General features: G+C 41.7%; 1 protein-coding gene across 1 annotated transcript; it reads right to left on the bottom strand.

Annotated features, from left to right (window-relative positions):
• Nucleotides 1–2,262: 2,262 nt before the first annotated feature.
• Nucleotides 2,263–5,951, bottom strand: NANOGNB (NANOG neighbor homeobox). The gene is given in 5 exon segments (XM_072797430.1): nt 2,263–2,692; nt 2,694–3,044; nt 4,128–4,149; nt 5,484–5,563; nt 5,674–5,951. Coding segments are annotated over 5 exon segments (987 nt in total). The 5' UTR covers nt 5,947–5,951; the 3' UTR covers nt 2,263–2,431.
• Between the last annotated feature and the right edge of the window lie 13,647 nt (nt 5,952–19,598).

Here is a 19,598-nt window from a genome sequence, read left to right as displayed (position 1 = left end):
CTGAGCCACCCAGGCGTTCCTGTGATTTTGTTAAAAACTGATTTTCCCAGGGCACCTGGGTGGCTCAGTTGGCGAGGTATCTGCCTTCAGCTCAGGTGATGATCCCAGGGTCCTGGGATTGAGCCCTGCATTGGACTATTTGCTTCCAGGGGAGCCTACTTCTCCCTTTCCCTCTGCCTGCTGCTTCCCCCACTTGTGCTCTCTCTCTCTTAAAAACCAAAACTGGTTTTGCCAACTATATTCAACTGTCTCAGTACAGAACATTTTGAGACTCATTTTGAGATTTTGCCAGGCATGTGGAAGGGCAACAGGGCAAGACAACCAAGATAAGATGGTGATTCAGGTTGTTAACTACATAATCCAGACTTTAAAGAACTGAATGAGACCAGCGAGTGCTACTAGATCAGAAGAACATTGAGGCATCAAGTCACAAGTTCTCTTTGAGGTTGCATCGAAGCTAGGGAAGGGCAGTACAAACCAGTTAGAAGAACAGAAAAAAAGTTAAGAGGAAAGTGTCTAGGGGATTCCTGGGTGGCGCAGCGGTTTAGCGCCTGCCTTTGGCCCAGGGTGCGATCCTGGAGTCCCGGGATCGAGTCCCGTGTCGAGCTCCAGCATGGAGCCTGCTTCTCCCTCTGCCTGTGTCTCTGCCTCTATCTCTCTCTATGTCTATCATAAATAAATAAATAAATAAATAAATAAATAAATAAATAAATAAATAAATAAAATAAATAAATAAAATCTTAAAAAAAAAGTGTCTACAGTTTGAGATTTCCAGTGTGAAATACCCATATAACAAGGTCAGATCTTTACCATAAGTGAGTGAAAGTCAGTGAGTTTCAGAAATTTCAAAAACTATAAGGCTTAGATAGTTGGATGGTTCATACTCATGAAATGAAAAATCACACTGATACCAAAGTCCGATGAGAGCTGGGGAGAGACCAGAGCAGTGGTAGATAAGGATCTAGTTTCTTTACTGATCATTTTCCTTACTCCCACTCAAGCTCCAACTTCTCACATGTCCTTATGTCCACTGGTATCATCTTTTTGCCTTCACTTCCTTGTCGATGGTTCATGTGTCTGTTCCCTCTGGCAGAAAACCTGAATAAGCCTGCTTCTCTCTTTTAGTCACACACACCAGATTAAAAAAAATCACCCTTCCAGGAGCACCATTATGTTTGCAGAGAAAAGTCAAAAGGGGCTGGTTAGAGATATGTTGACAGATGGCAGGATATATCAAACCCTTTAGATCCTACAGTGGGTTTCCCTTTCATTCTCTGAACATTTCCACAGAGGCTAGTCATTTTTTCATTGTTTTTTTAAAAACAAAATCAATGAATATATGTTATACAGAAAAACTTCAAATCCATAGTAGGGAAAAAAATGTTTAGAAACTCCTTTACAGGGCGCCTTGGGTAGCTCAGTGGTTGAGCGTCTGCCTTTGGCTCAGGTCATGATCCTGGGGTCCTGGGATGGGATGGAGTCCCGCAACAGACTCCCTACTGGGAGCTGCTTCTCCCTCTGCCTATGTCTCTGCCTCTTTCATGAATAAATAAATCTTAAAAAAAAACCCAAAAAAACAAACCTCTTTACACTCACCTCATCCAGTTCTACTCCACAAAGTTAACAGTTGTTCTAATTTTTTGTTTATCCTTCTAAAACTCCACTTACACATGAGAATGGTGTCACACAATATTTCACAAGACAGTCCATGTGTTTAACATATATCAAAATGTGTTAAATCTGGAAAACAATTTAAACAAATATGTTAAATCCCCAGAACAAAAGGATCTTCCTAAAACACATTTGAAAATTTCAAATAGGGGATGCCTAGGTGGCTCAGGGGTTGAGCATCTGCCTTTGGCTCAGGGCGTGATCCCAGGGTCCTGGGATTGAGTCCCACATCGGGCTCCCTCTTAAATAAATAAAATCTTAAAAAAATAAAAATAAAAAAAATTTCAAAGAGGTAAAGAGATAAAAGTTATGGAGAAGGTGCAAGAAATTTGAAATCCTCTTGCCCTGGAATGTTAACAGAGAGCATTATGAGTGTATAAACACTATATATGAAATACAAATTGATACAGCCTAGAATATTTGCTAGGTTGTAACTGAAAAGACAGTGTTTACAGCTAAGAGATGCAAGCAGAAATTGAAGCTTAGGCATTAGGAACTGGTATTTTTTTTTTTTTTTTTTTTTTTAAGATTGTATATCTATTCATGAGAGACACAGAGAGGCAGAGACACAGGCCAAGGGAGAAACAGGCTCCTCAAAGGGAGCCCCATGCAGGACTCGATCCCAGGACCCCGGGATCATGATTTGAGCTGAAGGCAGGTGCTCAACCACTAAGCCACCCAGGTGTCCCCCTCCCCACCCTTTTTAAACAAGTAGGATTTATTGACAGACATGAATAGGGAGGGGGCAGTGTCCAGGTTCTCATGAGTGCAGAGCCCACCATTTTTCCAGGGGGCCATGAGTAGGGATATATTTGACCCCACAGCCATCTGGGATGAGCGGCTTTTCAGTCACCATGTCTTCAAATCCGTCCACATTAAACTTAGTAAAGCCCCACTTCTTGGAGTTGTGGAGCTTCTGGCAGCCAGGGAACTTGAACTTGGCCCTATATAGGACCTCAATCAGCCACTCCTTGTCTTTCAGCTTGGTACAGATGGACACGATGACGTGGCCAGTGTGGGCCCTTGGCCACTGTGCCCTGGGGCTTCCCAAAGGCACCTGGCATACCTTTCTGGAACCTGTCAGCCTCAGCACAAGACAACACCTTGATATAGATGATGTGGAAGGGGTGGAGCCTCACTCAGATGTGAAAACCATCTTTGCCACAGCTTTTCACCATGTACTTGCTGGAACAAATATGGGCAGCCTCCGGAGCTTCAGAGAAAGGCTGCACATATCCATCAGACACTATCTGGCCACATGGTGGGAACTCATCCACTTTTGCCTTCTTCTGCCCCACCTCAAAGATGCAGATTTTGGCATCAGGGGCACCTCTGCAGAAGGGAGATTTTGGATATGACCTGTTCTTCCAATACTACTAATACCTGGAGGAGCAGCAGCCCATGGCGGCACCAGGTTCTTCAGTGGCTGGGAAGGAAAAGAGAGGAACTGGTACCTATTGGTAAAATCACATTTCCCAGCAGTTCAGTTTTCTCATTTATGGTTTAGAATGATGATCAAGTTGAGATAATGCATTAAAAATTGTATATAAATATACATATATAAAAATTCTATATAAAGGCTATTACTTTTAAAAATGTTGATGTTCTGGGATGCCTGGATGGCTCAGCGGTTGGGTGTCTGCCTTCGGCTCAGGGTGTGATCCCAGGATCCGGGATCAGGTCCCGCATGGGGGTCCCTGAGAGGAGCCTGCCTCTCCCTCTGCATGTCTCAAATGATTAAATCAAATCTTAAAAAAAAAAAAGGTGATGTTCTTTTTTTTTTTTTTTAAGATTTCATTCATTTATTCATTTTTTTAAAAAATTTATTTATTCATGAGACACACACACAGAGAGAGAGAGAGAGAGAGAGAGAGAGGCAGAGACACAGGCAGAGGGAGAAGCAGGCTCCATGCACCGGGAGCCCGACGTGGGACTCAATCCCGGGTCTCCAGGATCACACGCTGGGCCAAAGGCAGGCCCTAAACCGCTGAGCCACCCAGGCTGCCCTTGTTTATTTATTCATGAGAGATACAGAGAAAGAAAGGCAGAGACACAGGCAGAGGGAGAAGCAGGACTGGATCCCAGAAGCAATCCGGAGCTGAAGGTGCACGCTCAACCGCTGAGCCACCCAGGTGTCCCCAAAATGTTGATGTTCTTATCTTAATTTTTTCCAGTCATGTGAGGTTCTACCAATAGGAAACACAGAAAAGACAAGCGTCATAAATATTCAGTGTCTAAGGAACAAAAAAAGACAAGATTATGAATTCTATACCGCAATCAATAACCATCTAATGGTTGTAGTTGTATATTTGATAATATGGCTACATGGTAGATGGTGTCGTGTCTGTGTATCCATATGCATTTTTTGTGTTGAGCAGAATAACAAATAGGGCAGTCAACAGTTCTTTGTGTCAGCAGCCAGAACAAGAAGTTTCTTTTTTTACATGTATTCTTACTTTATTAAATCTTGCTAGCATTCTTTAAAGGAAAAACACACAGATAAGTAGGTTACACTGAAGAAATCTAATTTTATAGGAGAATTATTAAGAAGCGTTGGGGCGCCTAGGTGGTTCAGTCGGCTAAATGTCTGCCTCATGATCCCAGTGTCCTGGGATGGAGCCCCATGTCACGGTTGGGCTCCCTGCTCAGCGAGGGGCCTGCTTCTCCCTCTCCCTCTGTTGCTCCCCCTGCGTTTGCTAGTTCTTTCTCTCTGTCTGTCTCTGTCAAATAAATAAAAAAGAAAGGAAAAGAAAAAGCCTTTAAGACACTTCCAGAAGGACGCCTGATGGCTCAGTGGTTGAGCGTCTGCCTTTGGCTCAGGGTGTGATCCCAGAGTCCTGGGATCCAGTCCCACATGAGGTTCCCTGCAGGGACCCTCCTCCCTCTGCCTGTACCTCTGCCTCTGTGTCTCTCGTGAATAAATAAAATCTTTTAAATATATATATATATATATATATATATATATATATATATATATATAAAGACACTTTCAGGTATTATCTTCAGTGATGCTTGTCTTTATTCTGGGACTTCAAGTCATATTCAGCCCCTACAGCTACCACAAATGCAGCAAATCCCTATTTGAATAATGCACCAAAGGAAACATTGTTTGCAAAGCCAGCCAATGGTTGGCTCCAAGCTTCCTAGCAGCCCCATGGATCCCTTGGCTTATGTGCAGTCAGCTTCTCCTGGACAGATTGAAATGGTTTTCCTTCTGTCTTCCACTGTTTATAATCTGAAGTTCCAGTTTAATAGGACAGCGTCTGATAGCAATCTGACCTCTCGTAGCACTTAATATTCAACCCTCCAGCCAGAACCAAAGGGAAACGGTGGTATATGAAAAGTTTTTGGGGTATCTGAGAGTTATGGGACACAATCTGTCTCTAAAAGTCAATATATGCCGCCTGAAGCCCGGGGTGTGATCCTGGAGACCCGGGATCGAGTCCCGCATGGGGCTTCCTGCATGGAGCCTGCTTCTCCCTCTGCCTGTGTCTCTGCCTCTCTCTCGCTATGAATAAATGAATAAATCTTTAAATAAAATAAAATAAAATAAAAGTCAATATAGGGACGCCTGGGTGGCTCAGCGGTTAAACGCCTGTCTTTGACTCAGGGTGTGATCCTCAGGATGTGATTCTGGGGTCCTGGGATTAAGTCCCACATTGGGCTCCTTGCATGGAGCCTGCTTCTCCCTCTGCCTCTCTCTCTCTGTATCTCTCATGAATAAATAAATAAAATCTTTAAATAAATAAAAGTCAATATGTTCCTTTTTTACTTCCTTACAACTTAGTGTTCTGCATATAAAACAATCTTACCTCTTAGATCTTTTCTTATATTTCTGCTTGTACATATCTTTATTGTAGCTCTTCCTCCTTTTACGAAACCATTGCTTTATCTAAAAAAGTGAAGTTAGGGAAATGATGAACCAAGGAATAAGACCACTGGTTTATATGGGTGATAGCACTACACAGGTGACTCTTTCAATAAAGAAACATGTTGTCATACCTGTTTTACTGTCATGTTAAATTCAAATGCCAGTGATTGGCTATCTCCTCTTGTGGGGCATTTGTTTAACTTAAACATTGCCCAGAGAGTGTCCATGAGGGGTTTGCTGACTAATCGTTCCTGGGGACATCGTTCTTCCTTTTCCTCTTCCTCTTCCAGTTTTTCTTCTACTTCCACTTCTTTTTCTTCTCCTCTTTCTCTCCATTTTTCTTTTCTCCTTTCATCTTCATGATGATTCCTATTTGATTGCTCTGGATTTTGACCACAAAGCATAGCTGGTTCTTTCTGTATAGCAAAATCTGTGGAATAAAATCAAACTGCAGCTAAATTTGACTTTTAGATCATAGTCAACATTCTTCAGTGAAAGAATATATTTGATTCTCATAAAGTAACAGTGTTGTCCATTGTTGGAAAAAAGAGAGGAAAGGAAAAGCAAAATTATTAAAAATCAAGATATTAATAAAAAGATCAGTTTAAAAATAATTTACATTTGGATTTAAATATAGACTGAGTAGGAAAGGGGCTATGTATTGAAATTAATATGTCTTCTTGTGATGTTAGTAAAAAATAGGGACGCCTGGGTGGCTCAGCTATTGAGCGTCTGCCTTTGGCTCAGGGCGTGATCCTGGTCCCAGGAGGGAGTCCCGCATTGGGCTCCCTGCGAGGAGCCTTCTTCTCCCTCTGCCTGTGTGTGTGTGTGTCTCTCTCTCTGTATCTCTCATGAATAAATAAATAAAATCTTTTTTAAAAAAGTAGGTTACCTTGGGGTGCCAGGGGTGGCTCAGTCAGTTAAGCGTCCAACTGTTGATTTTTCCTGAGATCATGAGATCAGAGTTGTGATATCAAGCCTCATGTAGAGACCCTCAGACTCCATGCTCAGTGCAGAGTCGGCTTGAGGTTCTCTTTCTCCTTCTCTCTCTACCTCTCCCCCTGCTTATTCTCTCTATACATACATATATATACATACATACAATCTTAAAAAATATTCACCTTGAAAAAATTATAAATGACCTTACTTTATTATTTTTTTTTAAATGACCTTACTTTAAGGACTATCTAGGCTTTTTATTTTCTCTTGAGAGAATTTTGGCAAGATATATTGTTTTTAGAAATTTGTTCATGTTTCAGTTTTTTCCCAGGATATTTCTGGCATGCACCCATAAACTGACATTATTATTATTATTATTATTATTATTAATTAAGTTAGGTTTATACTGAATGTGGGGCTTGAACTTAGGACCTCTAACTAAGAGTTGCATGTTCTATTGAACAAGCCAGCCAGACACCCGATAATTATTAATAAACCACTTTTTACTATAAAGTACTCTGGTTAAAACTACATATAATCCCTCTACTTATACTATTAAAGAAATCAAATCAGTAATTTAAAAATGACCAAGATAAGGCCTCTGGGTAGCTTCGTTGGTTAGGCATCTGACTCTTGATTTTGGCTCAGATCATGATCTCAGGGTCATGGGATTAAACTATGCATTGGGCTCTACACTCAGCATGGAGTCTACTTGTCCCTCCCCTTCCTCCCACTCTCCTCCTCTCTCTCTTTTTCTCTTGGATAAATAAATAAAAATCTTTCTTAAAAAGGAAAAGAGGCTACCTGGGTGGCTCAGTGGCTGAGCATCTGACTTTGGCTCAGGTAGTGGTCCTGGGATCCTGGGATCAGGTCCTGCATCAGGCTCTGTACAGAGAGCCTGCTTTTCCCTCTGCCAAAGTCTCTGCCTCTCTCTCTGTCTCTCATGAATAAATAAGTAAAATCTTTTAAAAAAAAATAATAAAAAAGGATAAAAATAAAACACATCAGAAAAAGAATATATTCAAGAACTTAGTAGAAAGCAATAGTCATTGAGATGGTAAAGTGTTGTACAGATGGACAAATTAACTACTGAAACTGAAAGGGAGTCTAAAAACAGATCCAGGGGATCCCTGGGTGGCTCAGCGGTTTAGCGCCTGCCTTTGGCCCAGGGCATGATCCTGGAGTCCTGGGATCAAGTCCCACATCAGGCTCTCTGCATGGAGCCTGCTTCTCCTTCTGCCTGTGTCTCTGCCTCTCTCTCTCTCATTCTCTCTCTGTCTTTCATGAATAAATAAATAAAATCTTAAAAAAATAAAAACAGATCCATGTATATAATCAAAAGTTGATATATGATAGAGGAAAATTACAGCTCTGTAATGGGCCATTTAATAAGTACTGCTACAGGGATGCTGGGTGGCTCAGTGGTTGAATGCCTGCCTTCGGCTCAGGTCATGATCCCGGAGTCCTGGGATTGAGTCTTGCATTGGGCTCCTCTCGAGGAGCCTGTTTCTCCCACTGCCTGTGGCTCTGCCTCTCTCTGTGTGTGTGTCTCTCATGAATAAATACTATATATATATAAGATTATTTATTTATTTATTTATTTATTTATTTATTTATTTATTTATTTATTTATGATAGAGAGAGAGAGAGAGGCAGAGACACAGGAGGAGGGAGAAGCAGGCTCCATGCCGGGAGCCTGATGTGGGACTCGATCCCGCGACTCCAGGATCGCGCCCTGGGCCAAAGGCAGGCGCTAAACTGCTGAGCCACCCAGGGATCCCAAATAAAATATTTTATTTATTTATTTTTTAGAGATTTTTACTTATTTATTCATGAGAGACAGACAGAGAGGCAGAGACACAGTCAGAGGGAGAAGCAGGCTCCATGCAGGGATCCCGACATGGGACTCGATCCCAGGACTCCAGGTTCACACCCCGGGTGTGAAGGCAGGCAGTAAAACCTCCGAGCCATACAGGGATCCCCCAAATAAAATATTTTAAATAAATAAATACTGCTAGAAAAGATTGATAAAATTTATATTAAAATTAAGAACTGCTGGGATCCCTGGGTGGCGCAGTGGTTTAGCGCCTGCCTTTGGCCCAGGGCACGATCCTGGAGACCCGGGATCGAATCCCACGTCGGGCTCCCTGCATGGAGCCTGCTTCTCCCTCTGCCTATGTCTCTGCCTCTCTCTCTGTGTGTGACTATCATAAATAAATAAAAATTAAAAAAAAAAAAGAACTGCTGTGCAAAAATCCCATAAATAAAGTGGAGAGAAAAAACATAAAACTAGAGAAAATATATGTAATAGACTTATGTAATTTATTTCAGGCACCTGGGTGGCTCAGATGGTTGAGTGTCTGTCTGCCTTTGGCTCAGGCCATGATCCTCAGATCCTGGAATCTAGCCCCACATTATGCTCTGGCCCAGCAGGGTGTCTGCTTCTCACTCTTTTCACTGCCTCTCTCTCTCTCTCTCTCAAATGATAAATTTTTTAAAAACTTAAAAAAAAATTTTAAATTTATTTATTTAGAGAGACAGCACAAGTGTGAGGGGCAGATGGAGAGAATCTCAAGCAAGCCCTGCACTGAGCGTAGAGTGCAACACAGGGCTCAATCCCTCCGACCCTGAAATCAGAACCTGAGCTGACACCAAGAGTCAGAAGCTTAACCACCTGGGGTTCCCGTATGCTCCTGTTTAGAAAACAATTTAATGCATTCTTAGAAAATTTTACATTCTGGGCAGCCCCATGGCTCAGCGGTTTAGCGCTGCCTACAGCCCAGGGTATGATCCTGGAGACTCAGGATCGAGTCCTACATCAGGCTCCCTGAATGGAACCTGCTTCTCTCTCTGCCTGTGTCTCTGCCTCTCTCTCTCTCTCTCTCCTCTCTGTGTAGTCTCACGAATAAATAAATGAAATCTTAAGAAAGAAAATTTTACATTCTCTTATCCTTGATATATATACATAGAAAATCTCTTGCAAATGTGCATCAGGAGATGTAGGAATGTAATAGCAATGTGAAAAAATAGAAGTAGAAATAATCCAATGTCTATTGTCACAGGAAGTTAGTGAATTAAAGCCACATTCAACTACAGTTAATTGTAGAAACATAAATTTTGTTTTTTTTTTTTAGATTTTATTCATTTATTCATGAGAGAGAGAGAGAGGCAGAGACGCAGGTAGAGGGAGAAGCAGGCTCCATGTAGGGAGCCTGACGTGGGAGTCAATCCTGGGACTCTAGGATTATGCCCTGTGCCAAAGGCAGGCGCTAAACTGCTAAGCGACCCAGGGATCCCCGTAGAGACATAATTTTGAGTATAAAAAGAACAAGTCTCAAAAGTACATAATAATATTTTTTATTTTATTTTTTCTATTTAAAAAAATTTAAATTAATTTACTTATTTATTCATGATAGACAGAGAGAGAGAGGCAGAGACAACAGGCAGAGGGAGAAGCAGGCTCCATGCCGGGAGCCCGACATGGGGCTCGATCCCGAGACTCCAGGACTGCGCTCTGGGCCAAAGGCAGGCACTAAACCGCTGAGCCACCCCGGGATCCCCATAATAATATATTTTAAAAGCTCAAAAACCAAGGGACATCGGAGTGGCTCAGTGAGTTAAGCAATTGACTCTTGGTTTTAGCTCAGGTCATCATCTCAGGGTGGTGAGATGGAGCCCTGCATGAAGCTCCACGTTCAGCACAGAGTGTGCTCAAGATTCTCTCTCCTTCTCCCCCACCGACTCTGCTCCTCCCCTTGGTCTCTCTCTCTCTCTAAATAAATAAAATCTTTAAAAGCTCAAAAACCAAGTAATATTATTGAAGGGTGCATAAATATGTGATAAAAACTATAAAACTAAGGCAATAATAAAATTCAAGAAGATGGTTAGAAAAACAGGATAGACTAGAGGAGGCATACAGTAAGTAAATGAAATGTATGGATAATGCTATACTTACATTGGTAATGTTACATTACTATATTATTATTTTTTTATTTTTATTTTTTTAAGATTTTATTTATTCATGAGAGACAGGGAGAGGCAGAGACACAGGCAGAAGGAGAAGCAGCCTCCACGCAGAGAGCCCGATGTGGGACTCGATCCTGGGACCCCGGGATCACGACCTGATCCGAAGGTGGCACTAAACCACTGAGCCACCGGGGTTGCCCACTATATTATTTATATATATTTTTAGTACACAGTATATGTTAATACGTAGTTTTATATTTCATAAAATATATTGTTTTTGGAGTTGGTTTGTTGATTATGGGGATCCCTGGGTGGCTCAGCGGTTTAGTGCCTGCCTTTGGCCCAGGGCACAGTCCTGGAGTCTTGGGATCGAGTCCCGCGTCGGGCTCCCTGCATGGAGCCTGCTTCTCCCTCTGTCTGTGTCTCTGCCTCTCTCTCTCTATCTATCAGAGACAGAGATTGGTTCTTGCATGTTCATGTGATTGATTTGGTTATAAATTAAATATATATCAAATATGTATTTGTATATTTCAAATATTACATATAATTTTAAAATATTTTATTTATTTGTCTTGAGAGAGAGAGAAAAAGAGCACAAATGAGGGGGAAGTGCAGAGGAGAGGGAGTCCAATGTAGGGCTCAATCCCAGGAACCCTGGGATCATGACCCGAGCTGAAGGCAGATGCTTAATTGACTGAGTCACCCATGTGTACCTACATATAATTTTTTAAAAAGTAACCTCTAGGGGCACCTGGGTGGCTCAGCAGTGGAGCATCTGCCTTCAGCTCAGGGTATGATCCCAGAGTCCTGGGATCGAGTCCCACATTGCGCTCCTTGCAGGGAGCCTGCTTCTCTCTCTGCCTGTGTGCCTGCCTTTCTCTGAGTCTCTCATGAATAAATAAATAAAATCTTAAAAAAATAAAATAAAACAAACATACTTCATATATTATACTATGGAATATAATACAGCAATAAAAGTATTCAGTCGATCAATAAATACTAACATGGAAAGATGGAAGTCCCAGATATATTTGAAATAAAAGAACCACTTTAAATTAACACATACGGGCATCCCTGGGTGGCTCAGCGGTTTAGCACCTGCCTTCAGCCCAGGGTGTGGTCCTGGAGTGTCAGGATCGAGTCCCACATCCGGCTCCCTGCATGGAGCCTGTTTCTTCCTCTGCCTGTGTCTCTGTCTCTGTGTCTCTCATGAATAAATAAATAAAATCTTAAAAAAATAAACACATACAGTAGAACACATTTATTAGAACAAATCTTTTTTTTTTTTTAAATACAGAGAGAGAGAGAGAGGCAGAGACACAGGCAGAGGGAGAAGCAGGCTCCATGCAGGGAGCCCGACATGGGACTCAATCCTGGGACTCCAGGATCACGTCCTGGGCCGAAGGCAGGCGTTAAACTGCTGAGCCACCCAGGGATCCTGAAAAAGAAATCTTATAAATGTTCACATAGTCAGAAAGTTTCACTGGGAAAATCTACCAACATTTAAATAATAAACACTTCACAAATTCTTCCCCAAACCTCAATTCATTCTGTGAGGCCAGTATTACTTACCCTGTGTTATCAGTCAGGGCTCATCTAGAGAAATAGAACCAGTAGGAGATGTATATGAAGAGACTTACTGCAAAGGAATTGGCTTGCACAGTTAGGGGAACTGTCCAGGCAAGTCTGAAATCCGTAGAGTGGCCGTCAGAAAAGGAAGGCTGGCACTCTTGGGCATCTGGTGAAGCAGCTCTCCACAGGCAGAATTTATTCTCTTCAGAGAAGCCTCAGCTCTACCCCCCACCCCCTGTTTTTTTTTTTAAGATTTTATTTATTTACTCACGAGAGACACACAGAGGCCAAGACACAGGCAGAGGGAGAAGCAGGCTCCATGCAGGGAGCCTGATGCAGAACTTGATCCCAGACCCCAGGGTCACGCCCTGAGCCAGAGTCACGCCCTGAGCCTGAGCAAGTTCAACCACTGAGCCACCCAGGTGTCTCTACCTCAGCTCTACTCTTAAAACCTTAATTGATTGAATTAGGCTTACTCAGTCTATCTAGGATAATCTCCCCTCCTTCAAGTCAACTGATAGAAACTTAAATTAGATTTATAACTTTAAAATACTACCAATACCTACATTAGTGTTTGAGTAACTGGGATCTTTAGCCTAGGTAAGTTGCACATAAAACTGACCATCACACCCTGATGCCAAAACTAGACAGATATTTTAAGAAAAGAAAACCAATTTTTTAAAGATTTATTTGAGAGAAAGACAGAGAGAATGAGTGAGAGGGGTAGAAGGAGAGAATCCCAAGCAGACTCCCTGCTGAGTGTGGAGCTGGAAGTGGGGCTCAATCTCACGACCCTAAGAGGGATCCCTGGGTGGCGCAGCGGTTTGGCGCCTGCCTTTGGCCCAGGGCGCGATCCTGGAGACCCGGGATCGAGTCCCACGTCAGGCTCCCGGTGCATGGAGCCTGCTTCTCCCTCTGCCTGTGTCTCTGCTTCTCTCTCTGTGACTATCATAAATAAGTAAAAATTAAAAAAAAAAAAAAAAAAAGAATATCACGACCCTAAGACCTGAGCCTAAAGCAAGAGTCAGACATCCAACTGACCACACCATCTACATTCCCCTCCCACCCCCATCTTACTTGAAGTATCAGGAGCTTTCAAAGTGTCAGGAGTCCTCTCCACCTTGAAAAGCTTTCTTCTCATAGCTTCCAGCACATCATCTTTTTCCGAGTTTCCTTTTAAATCAATGGCTGCTCCCTCAAATTTTCTTTGGGGTGCCTGGCTCGGTCAGTTGGTAGAACACGCAACTCTTGGTCTCAGGATAATGAATTTGAGCACTGCATTGGGTTTAGAGATTATAAATAATTAAACTTTAAAAGAAAAAAAACAGGGATCCCTGGGTGGCGCAGCGGTTTGGCGCCTGCCTTTGGCCCAGGGCGCGATCCTGGAGACCCGGGATCGAATCCCACGTCGGGCTCCCGGTGCATGGAGCCTGCTTCTCCCTCTGCCTGTGTCTCTGCCTCTCTCTCTCTCTCTCTCTCTCTGTGACTATCAAAAATAAAAAAATAAAAAAAAAATAAAAGAAAAGAAAAAAAACAGTTTTCTTTGTTCCTTCTCTTTCCTCCTACCTTTCCCCAGCCTTGGTCCTATTGAGTCACTCAAGGCTAAATCCCTAGATCTCTTCTCTCCTATTTATACATGGTCCTAGCCTCAGTAATCCATTCTGAAGGATTTAATGCCATCCAAATGGTGACTACCTGCAGATTTTTATCCCTAGGCTCATATATCCAACTCCTAATTCAATATTTCTGCCTCGATGTCCACCAGGTAACTTAAGTGAAACTTAAAATTCCCAGATTTGGAGGCACCTGGGTGGTGTAGTCAGTTAAGCATCTGACTCTTTGTTTTGGCTCAGGTTGTGATCTCAGAGTCATGAGATCGAGCCCTGCTGGGTTCCTTACTGAGCGTGGAGTCTGCTTGAGATTCTCTCTCCCTCTGCCTCTCCTCTTTGCCTATTCTCTCTTTACCTCTCTCTGAAATAAATAAGTAAATCTTAAAAAAAAAAAAAAATTCCCAGGCTCAGTCACAATCCCTTTCACTGAACCCTGACCCACTTTCAGTGCCCCCCACTTGAGCAATGCCAACTCCATTTGTCCAGCTAATTGAGTTAAAAACCTTGGTGGTATCTTTGATTATTTTCCTTTTCTCATAATCCAAACTCAATTTGTCAGAAAAATCTTGCTTTTCTTCCTTCAAAATTCTCAGAATACTACCACTTCTTAACCACCATTATCTCTAGATATATTTCATAACTCTCACTTTTTGTCTTTGCCCTTCCCACCTCATAGTCTGCTTCCAACATAGAATAGTCCTTTAAAAATATAAACTAGGGGATCCCTGGGTGGCTCAGTGGTTTAGCGCCTGCCTTCAGCCCAGGGCTTGATCCTGGAGTCCCGGGATCGAGTCCCACATCAGGCTCCCTGCGTGGAGTCTGCTTCTCCCTCTGCCTGTGTCTCTGCCTCTCTCTCATGAATAAATAAATAAAATCTTAAAAAAAATAAAAATATAAACTAGGTAATACCATTACTCAAAAGTTGACAATGCCTTCCTATTTTTTTTTTCAGAGCAAAAGCCAAAGACTTTACAACAGCTTAGAAAATCCTATAGGATTTGATTTCTTGCTACCTTTCAGATTTCTACTACCATTTCCCTTCACTCCCTTTGCTCCATCCCCTCTGGTTGTCAGGCTTTTTAATAAACAAGCCAAGCACAGTCTCAGTTTAGGGGGCTGCTATTTCCTCTGCCTACAAAGTTACTTCTCCAGATAAAAGCACAACTTTTTCTCCTACCTTCAGTTTACTCTTCAAGTACATTTATTGGTGAAACAGTGACCAGAAATGAGACTTGAGTCAGTATTTGGTGAGACACTTAGGGTTTTTGGATTAGGGTTGGAGGGTAAATGGAAACTACTGGGGAGTTTTAATCTGGGTTGTGATCAGGTAAAATTTATATTGGAAAATTGATTAGAGCTATTCTAACCTGGGGACCATCAGGAGGCTGAAGTCTTTTCCAACTCAGGCTAAGGGTTTTGTGCTGAATATTTAAGACTACTGAATACCATTGAAGAGTTTTAAGGGATGAGATAAACTACAGAGTAAAGAATAGATTGGATTAACAACAATTAGAGACTAGTTTATTCCCGGGTAGTAGAGATTACAGTGATAATAGTGACTAGAACTAAGATAGGTATCATCTGCATCTTGGTTTGTCGATGGGTTGCAAAAAATGAACAGCCAGTGAATTGGATAAATGGGTATGCTGAATCCCCTAAATGCATTGTCTGTTTTTTCTACTTATTTTTTTTTTATTTTTATTTATTCATGATAGTCACAGAGAGAGAGACAGAGAGGCAGAGACACAGGCAGAGGGAGAAGCAGGCTCCATGCACTGGGAGCCTGATGTGGGATTCGATCCCGGGTCTCCAGGATCGTGCCCCGGGCCAAAGGCAGGCGCCAAACCGCTGCGCCACCCAGGGATCCCCCAAACCATCTTTATACCAGTGGGTCTTAACTCTTTTTTATTTTATTTTATTTTATTTTATTTTATTTTATTTTATTTTATTTTATTTTATTTTATTTATATCTTATCTTATCTTATCTTATCTTATCTTATCTTATCTTATTTTATTCATGAGTGACAGAGAGAGAGAGGCAGAGACACAGGCCGAGGGAGAAGCAGGCTCCATGTAAGGAGCCCAACGTGGGACTGGATCCTGGGACTCCAGGATCACGCCCTGTGCCGAAGGCGAAGGCGCTAAACCGCTGAGCCACCCAGGGTTGCCCTTAACTCTTGATGCTCATTAAAATCACCTGGGAGAGCCTGGACTGCACCTTAGAGCAATTTAATCAGAATATCTGTAGGGCAGGGCTCAGGCATTAGCAGCTTCTAAAGTACCTCAGGTGATTCCAATATGCAATCAAGAATAAGCCCACAGCTTTCCTTTTTTTTTTTTTAATTTTTATTTATTTATTTATTTATTTATTTATTTATTTATTTATTTATTTATTTATGATAGTCACAGAGAGAGAGAGAGAGAGGCAGAGACATAGGCAGAGGGAGAAGCAGGCTCCCAGGGATCCCAGCCCACAGCTTTCCATTCAGTCTCTCCTCTTTTGATTAAATCACAGAGAGATGTAAAATGATGATTGTATCAGCACACAATTTTTGGTAGGTATAAATCTGGTTCTCAGAAAGGATTTATGCCTGTTTGATATATTTTAAAAAATAGTAAGTGTGAACTGCTTGGTATACACCTCCCAGGCTAAGGCAACATTGGAAATTAATGTCATCCGCTCTTTTCTTGAGCAAATGAAAAGAAAAAAATAGTGTTGGGAGTATAGTACTTATGGAAGAAGTTTCAGACAAGGAAAGATAGTGTGTCTGATGTATAGATTGACAGTGGAAAGACATTTGAAAGTTTGATACTTGGGATCCCTGGGTGGCGCAGCGGTTTAGCGCCTGCCTTTGGCCCAGGGCACGATCCTGGAGACCCGGGATCAAATCCCAGGTCAGGCTGCGGGTGCATGGAGCCTGCTTCTCCCTCTCCCTGTGTCTCTGCCTCTCTCTCTCTCTCTCTGTGTGACTATCATGAATAAAAAAAAGAAAATTGAAAGTTTGATACTTTAGATAATGGGTTGATAAAGGTCATGTGAAATCATTAGACATTTTGTGCTCTTGTTGATGTTATTTGCCTCTACAGTGGAGATTTTTTAAATGGTGCACAATCTATCTATAGTGATATATATTCTGGTGATTTTAAAAAAAATAATTGATCATTGATCAATTAATATTAATTTATTTTAAAGTAAAATAAATTTTACTCTACACCCAAACTGTGGCTCGAACTCATGACCCTGAGAGCTAGAGTCACATGCTCTACTGACAGCCAGACTCTATTCTGGTGAATTCTTGAAATTCCAGAAAATGGGCAGAATTAGTTATACATCTTTTTAAAAAAAAAAAAGATTTTAATTTATTTATTCATGAGAGACACAGAGAGAGAGAGGCAGAGACACAGGTAGAGGGAGAAACAGGCTGAATGCAGGGAACCGGATGTGGGACTTGATCCCGGGACTCCAGGATCACACCCTGGGCCAGAGGCAGACGCTAAACCGCTGAACCACCCAAGCATCCCACTTTTTTCTTTCTTTTTTTTTTTTTTTACATTTTATTTATTTATTTGACAGAGAGAGAGAGCACAGAGGAAGAGGGTGAAATAGACTCCCCCTACTTGTTGGACTCAATTCCAGGACCCTGAGATCATGACCCAAGCTGAAGGAGGACACAACTGAGCCACCCAGGCACCCCTAGTTAAACATCTTTGTTGGGAAAAAAGATATAAATTTAATTCAAATTTAAATTAATTTTTAGGGCAGCCTGGGTGGCTCAGAGGTTTAGTGTTGCCTTCAGCCCAGCGCGTGATCCTGGAGACCCGGGATGGAGTCCCGCGTTGGGCTCCCTGCATGGAGCCTGCTTCTCCCTCTGCCTGTGTCTCTGCCTCTCTCTCTGTGTGACTCTCATGAATAATTAAAGTCTTTAAAAATTAATTTTTAAAAGGCATTAAATTCATAATACTAGACTTCTCCACAACATGAATTAATGTCAAAAGGTGAAGACACTGATGTCGAGTGACTAAGTTTAGAGATTCTTATTCAGTAAATCTGGGGTAAGGATTGGAATTCTGTATTTTTAAACCTTACTGCAACAAATCATAAAACATCAAGAGAAAGTGTCTGACACAAGATACGGTGTTTAAATAATTGAGAAGATAGTCTTAGGTCTACATTTCTGAGAATTTTTGAAACCCAAGATACAATAAAAGAAAAAAAATAGAACAAATATTCTATGAAGATTAGGCACCGAGGCAGCCCTGGTGGCCCAGCGATTTAGCGCTGCCTTCAGCCTGGGGTGTGATCCTGGAGACCCGGGATGGAGTCCCACCTCAGGCTCCCTGCATGGAGCCTGCTTCTCCCTCTCCCTGTGTCTCTGCCTCTCTCTCTTTCTGTGTGTCTCTGTGTTGTGAATAAATAAATAAAATCTTAAAAAAAAAAAAAGAATAGGCACCGAGGATAAGAACTGTCCAGAAGGAATTGGTTATAGTGATAGAACTGAGGCATGTCATTGGTTTGAAGAAACAATCCTCCAAAAGTTCAACCAATCTCACACTGTAAAGACTAGGAATTGGGGTGCCTGGGTGGCTTGGTGGTTGAGTGTCTGCCTGTGGCTCGGGACATGATCCTGGGGCCCTGGGATCGAGTCCTGCATCAGGCTATCCACAGCGAGCCTGCTTCTCCCTCTGCCTATGTCTCTGCTTCTCTCTCTGAGTCTCTCATGAATAAATAAATAAAATCTTAAAAAAAAAAAGACTGTAGGAATTAAACTACTATTATTGTCTCTGAATTCTCCCAGACAAATTTGGAAGCTCTAAGCTTTCTCTGATCTCTGGAAAATGATTCAAAGGTAAGTTTGAAACAATTATCATATTAATAATATTATCATATTTCATCATTAGTATGCACCAGCATCATAGTTAATAGTTTGGATTAAATATTCCCCTGATGACATTATTCCCAATGGGCTGACATTAAACCTGTCTTACATATGAGTAAACTGGGGCTTAGAAAAATTGAGTAACTTGCTCAAAGTCACATAGATAGCAAGTGATAGCTGAGTGAAGTAAGTCAATCGGAGAAGGACAAACATTATATATTCTCATTCATTTGGGGAATATAAATAATAGTGAAAGGGAATATAAGGGAAGGGAGAAGAAATGTGTGGGAAATATCAGAAAGGGAGACAGAACGTAAAGACTGCTAACTCTGGGAAGCGAACTAGGGGTGGTGGAAGGGGAGGAGGGCGGGGGGTGGGAGTGAATGGGTGACAGGCACTGGAGGTTTTTCTGTATGTTGGTAAATTGAACACCAATAAAAAATAAATTAAAAAAAAAAGATAGCAAGTGATAGAGCCAGGCTCGAGACAAGCTGTCTGATTTCAGTGCCTACGCTTTTAAGATTACACTGTATTTCCTCTCACTAAAGGTAATGGATATTTCCAACTTTGGGAAAGGGCAGAAGTGGAAAGTGTGATATGCATGTGAGACTTCTAGGAGAAATAATTTATTTGAAAGGAATAAAAATGTGAAGAGCAGTATTACAATTTAGACATTAAAGAATATTGATGTCAAGAGGTGTGTTGGTGGCTCAGTTGGTTAAGCATCTGCCTTCTGCTGGGGTCATGATCCCAGAGTCCTGGGATGGAGCCCTGTGTCCAGCTCTCTGCTCCATGGGGAGCCTGCTTCTCCCTCTCCCTCTGGCTCCGCTCACCCTGCTTGTTCTCTCTCTCTCTCTCTCTGTCAAATAAATAAAATCTTTTAACATTTAAAAAAATTAATTTCAAAAAGAAAAAAATTAATTTCAATTTGCTATTTTACATATACCAATCATGGTAAATGATTTAATCAATCATGCCTATGTGATGAAGCATCTGTAAAAACCTTATAAGAAAGAATTTGGAGAGCTTCCAGGTTGGTGAACCTGGAACATATCACATGTCACTGTGTGGGGCCCCAAACCCATTAGACAG

Source organism: Canis lupus, chromosome 25, assembly GCF_048164855.1.
Source record: "Canis lupus baileyi chromosome 25, mCanLup2.hap1, whole genome shotgun sequence".
In the NCBI taxonomy this organism is placed as follows: Eukaryota; Metazoa; Chordata; class Mammalia; order Carnivora; family Canidae; genus Canis; species Canis lupus.
This window is presented reverse-complemented; position numbering and strand designations above follow the sequence as displayed.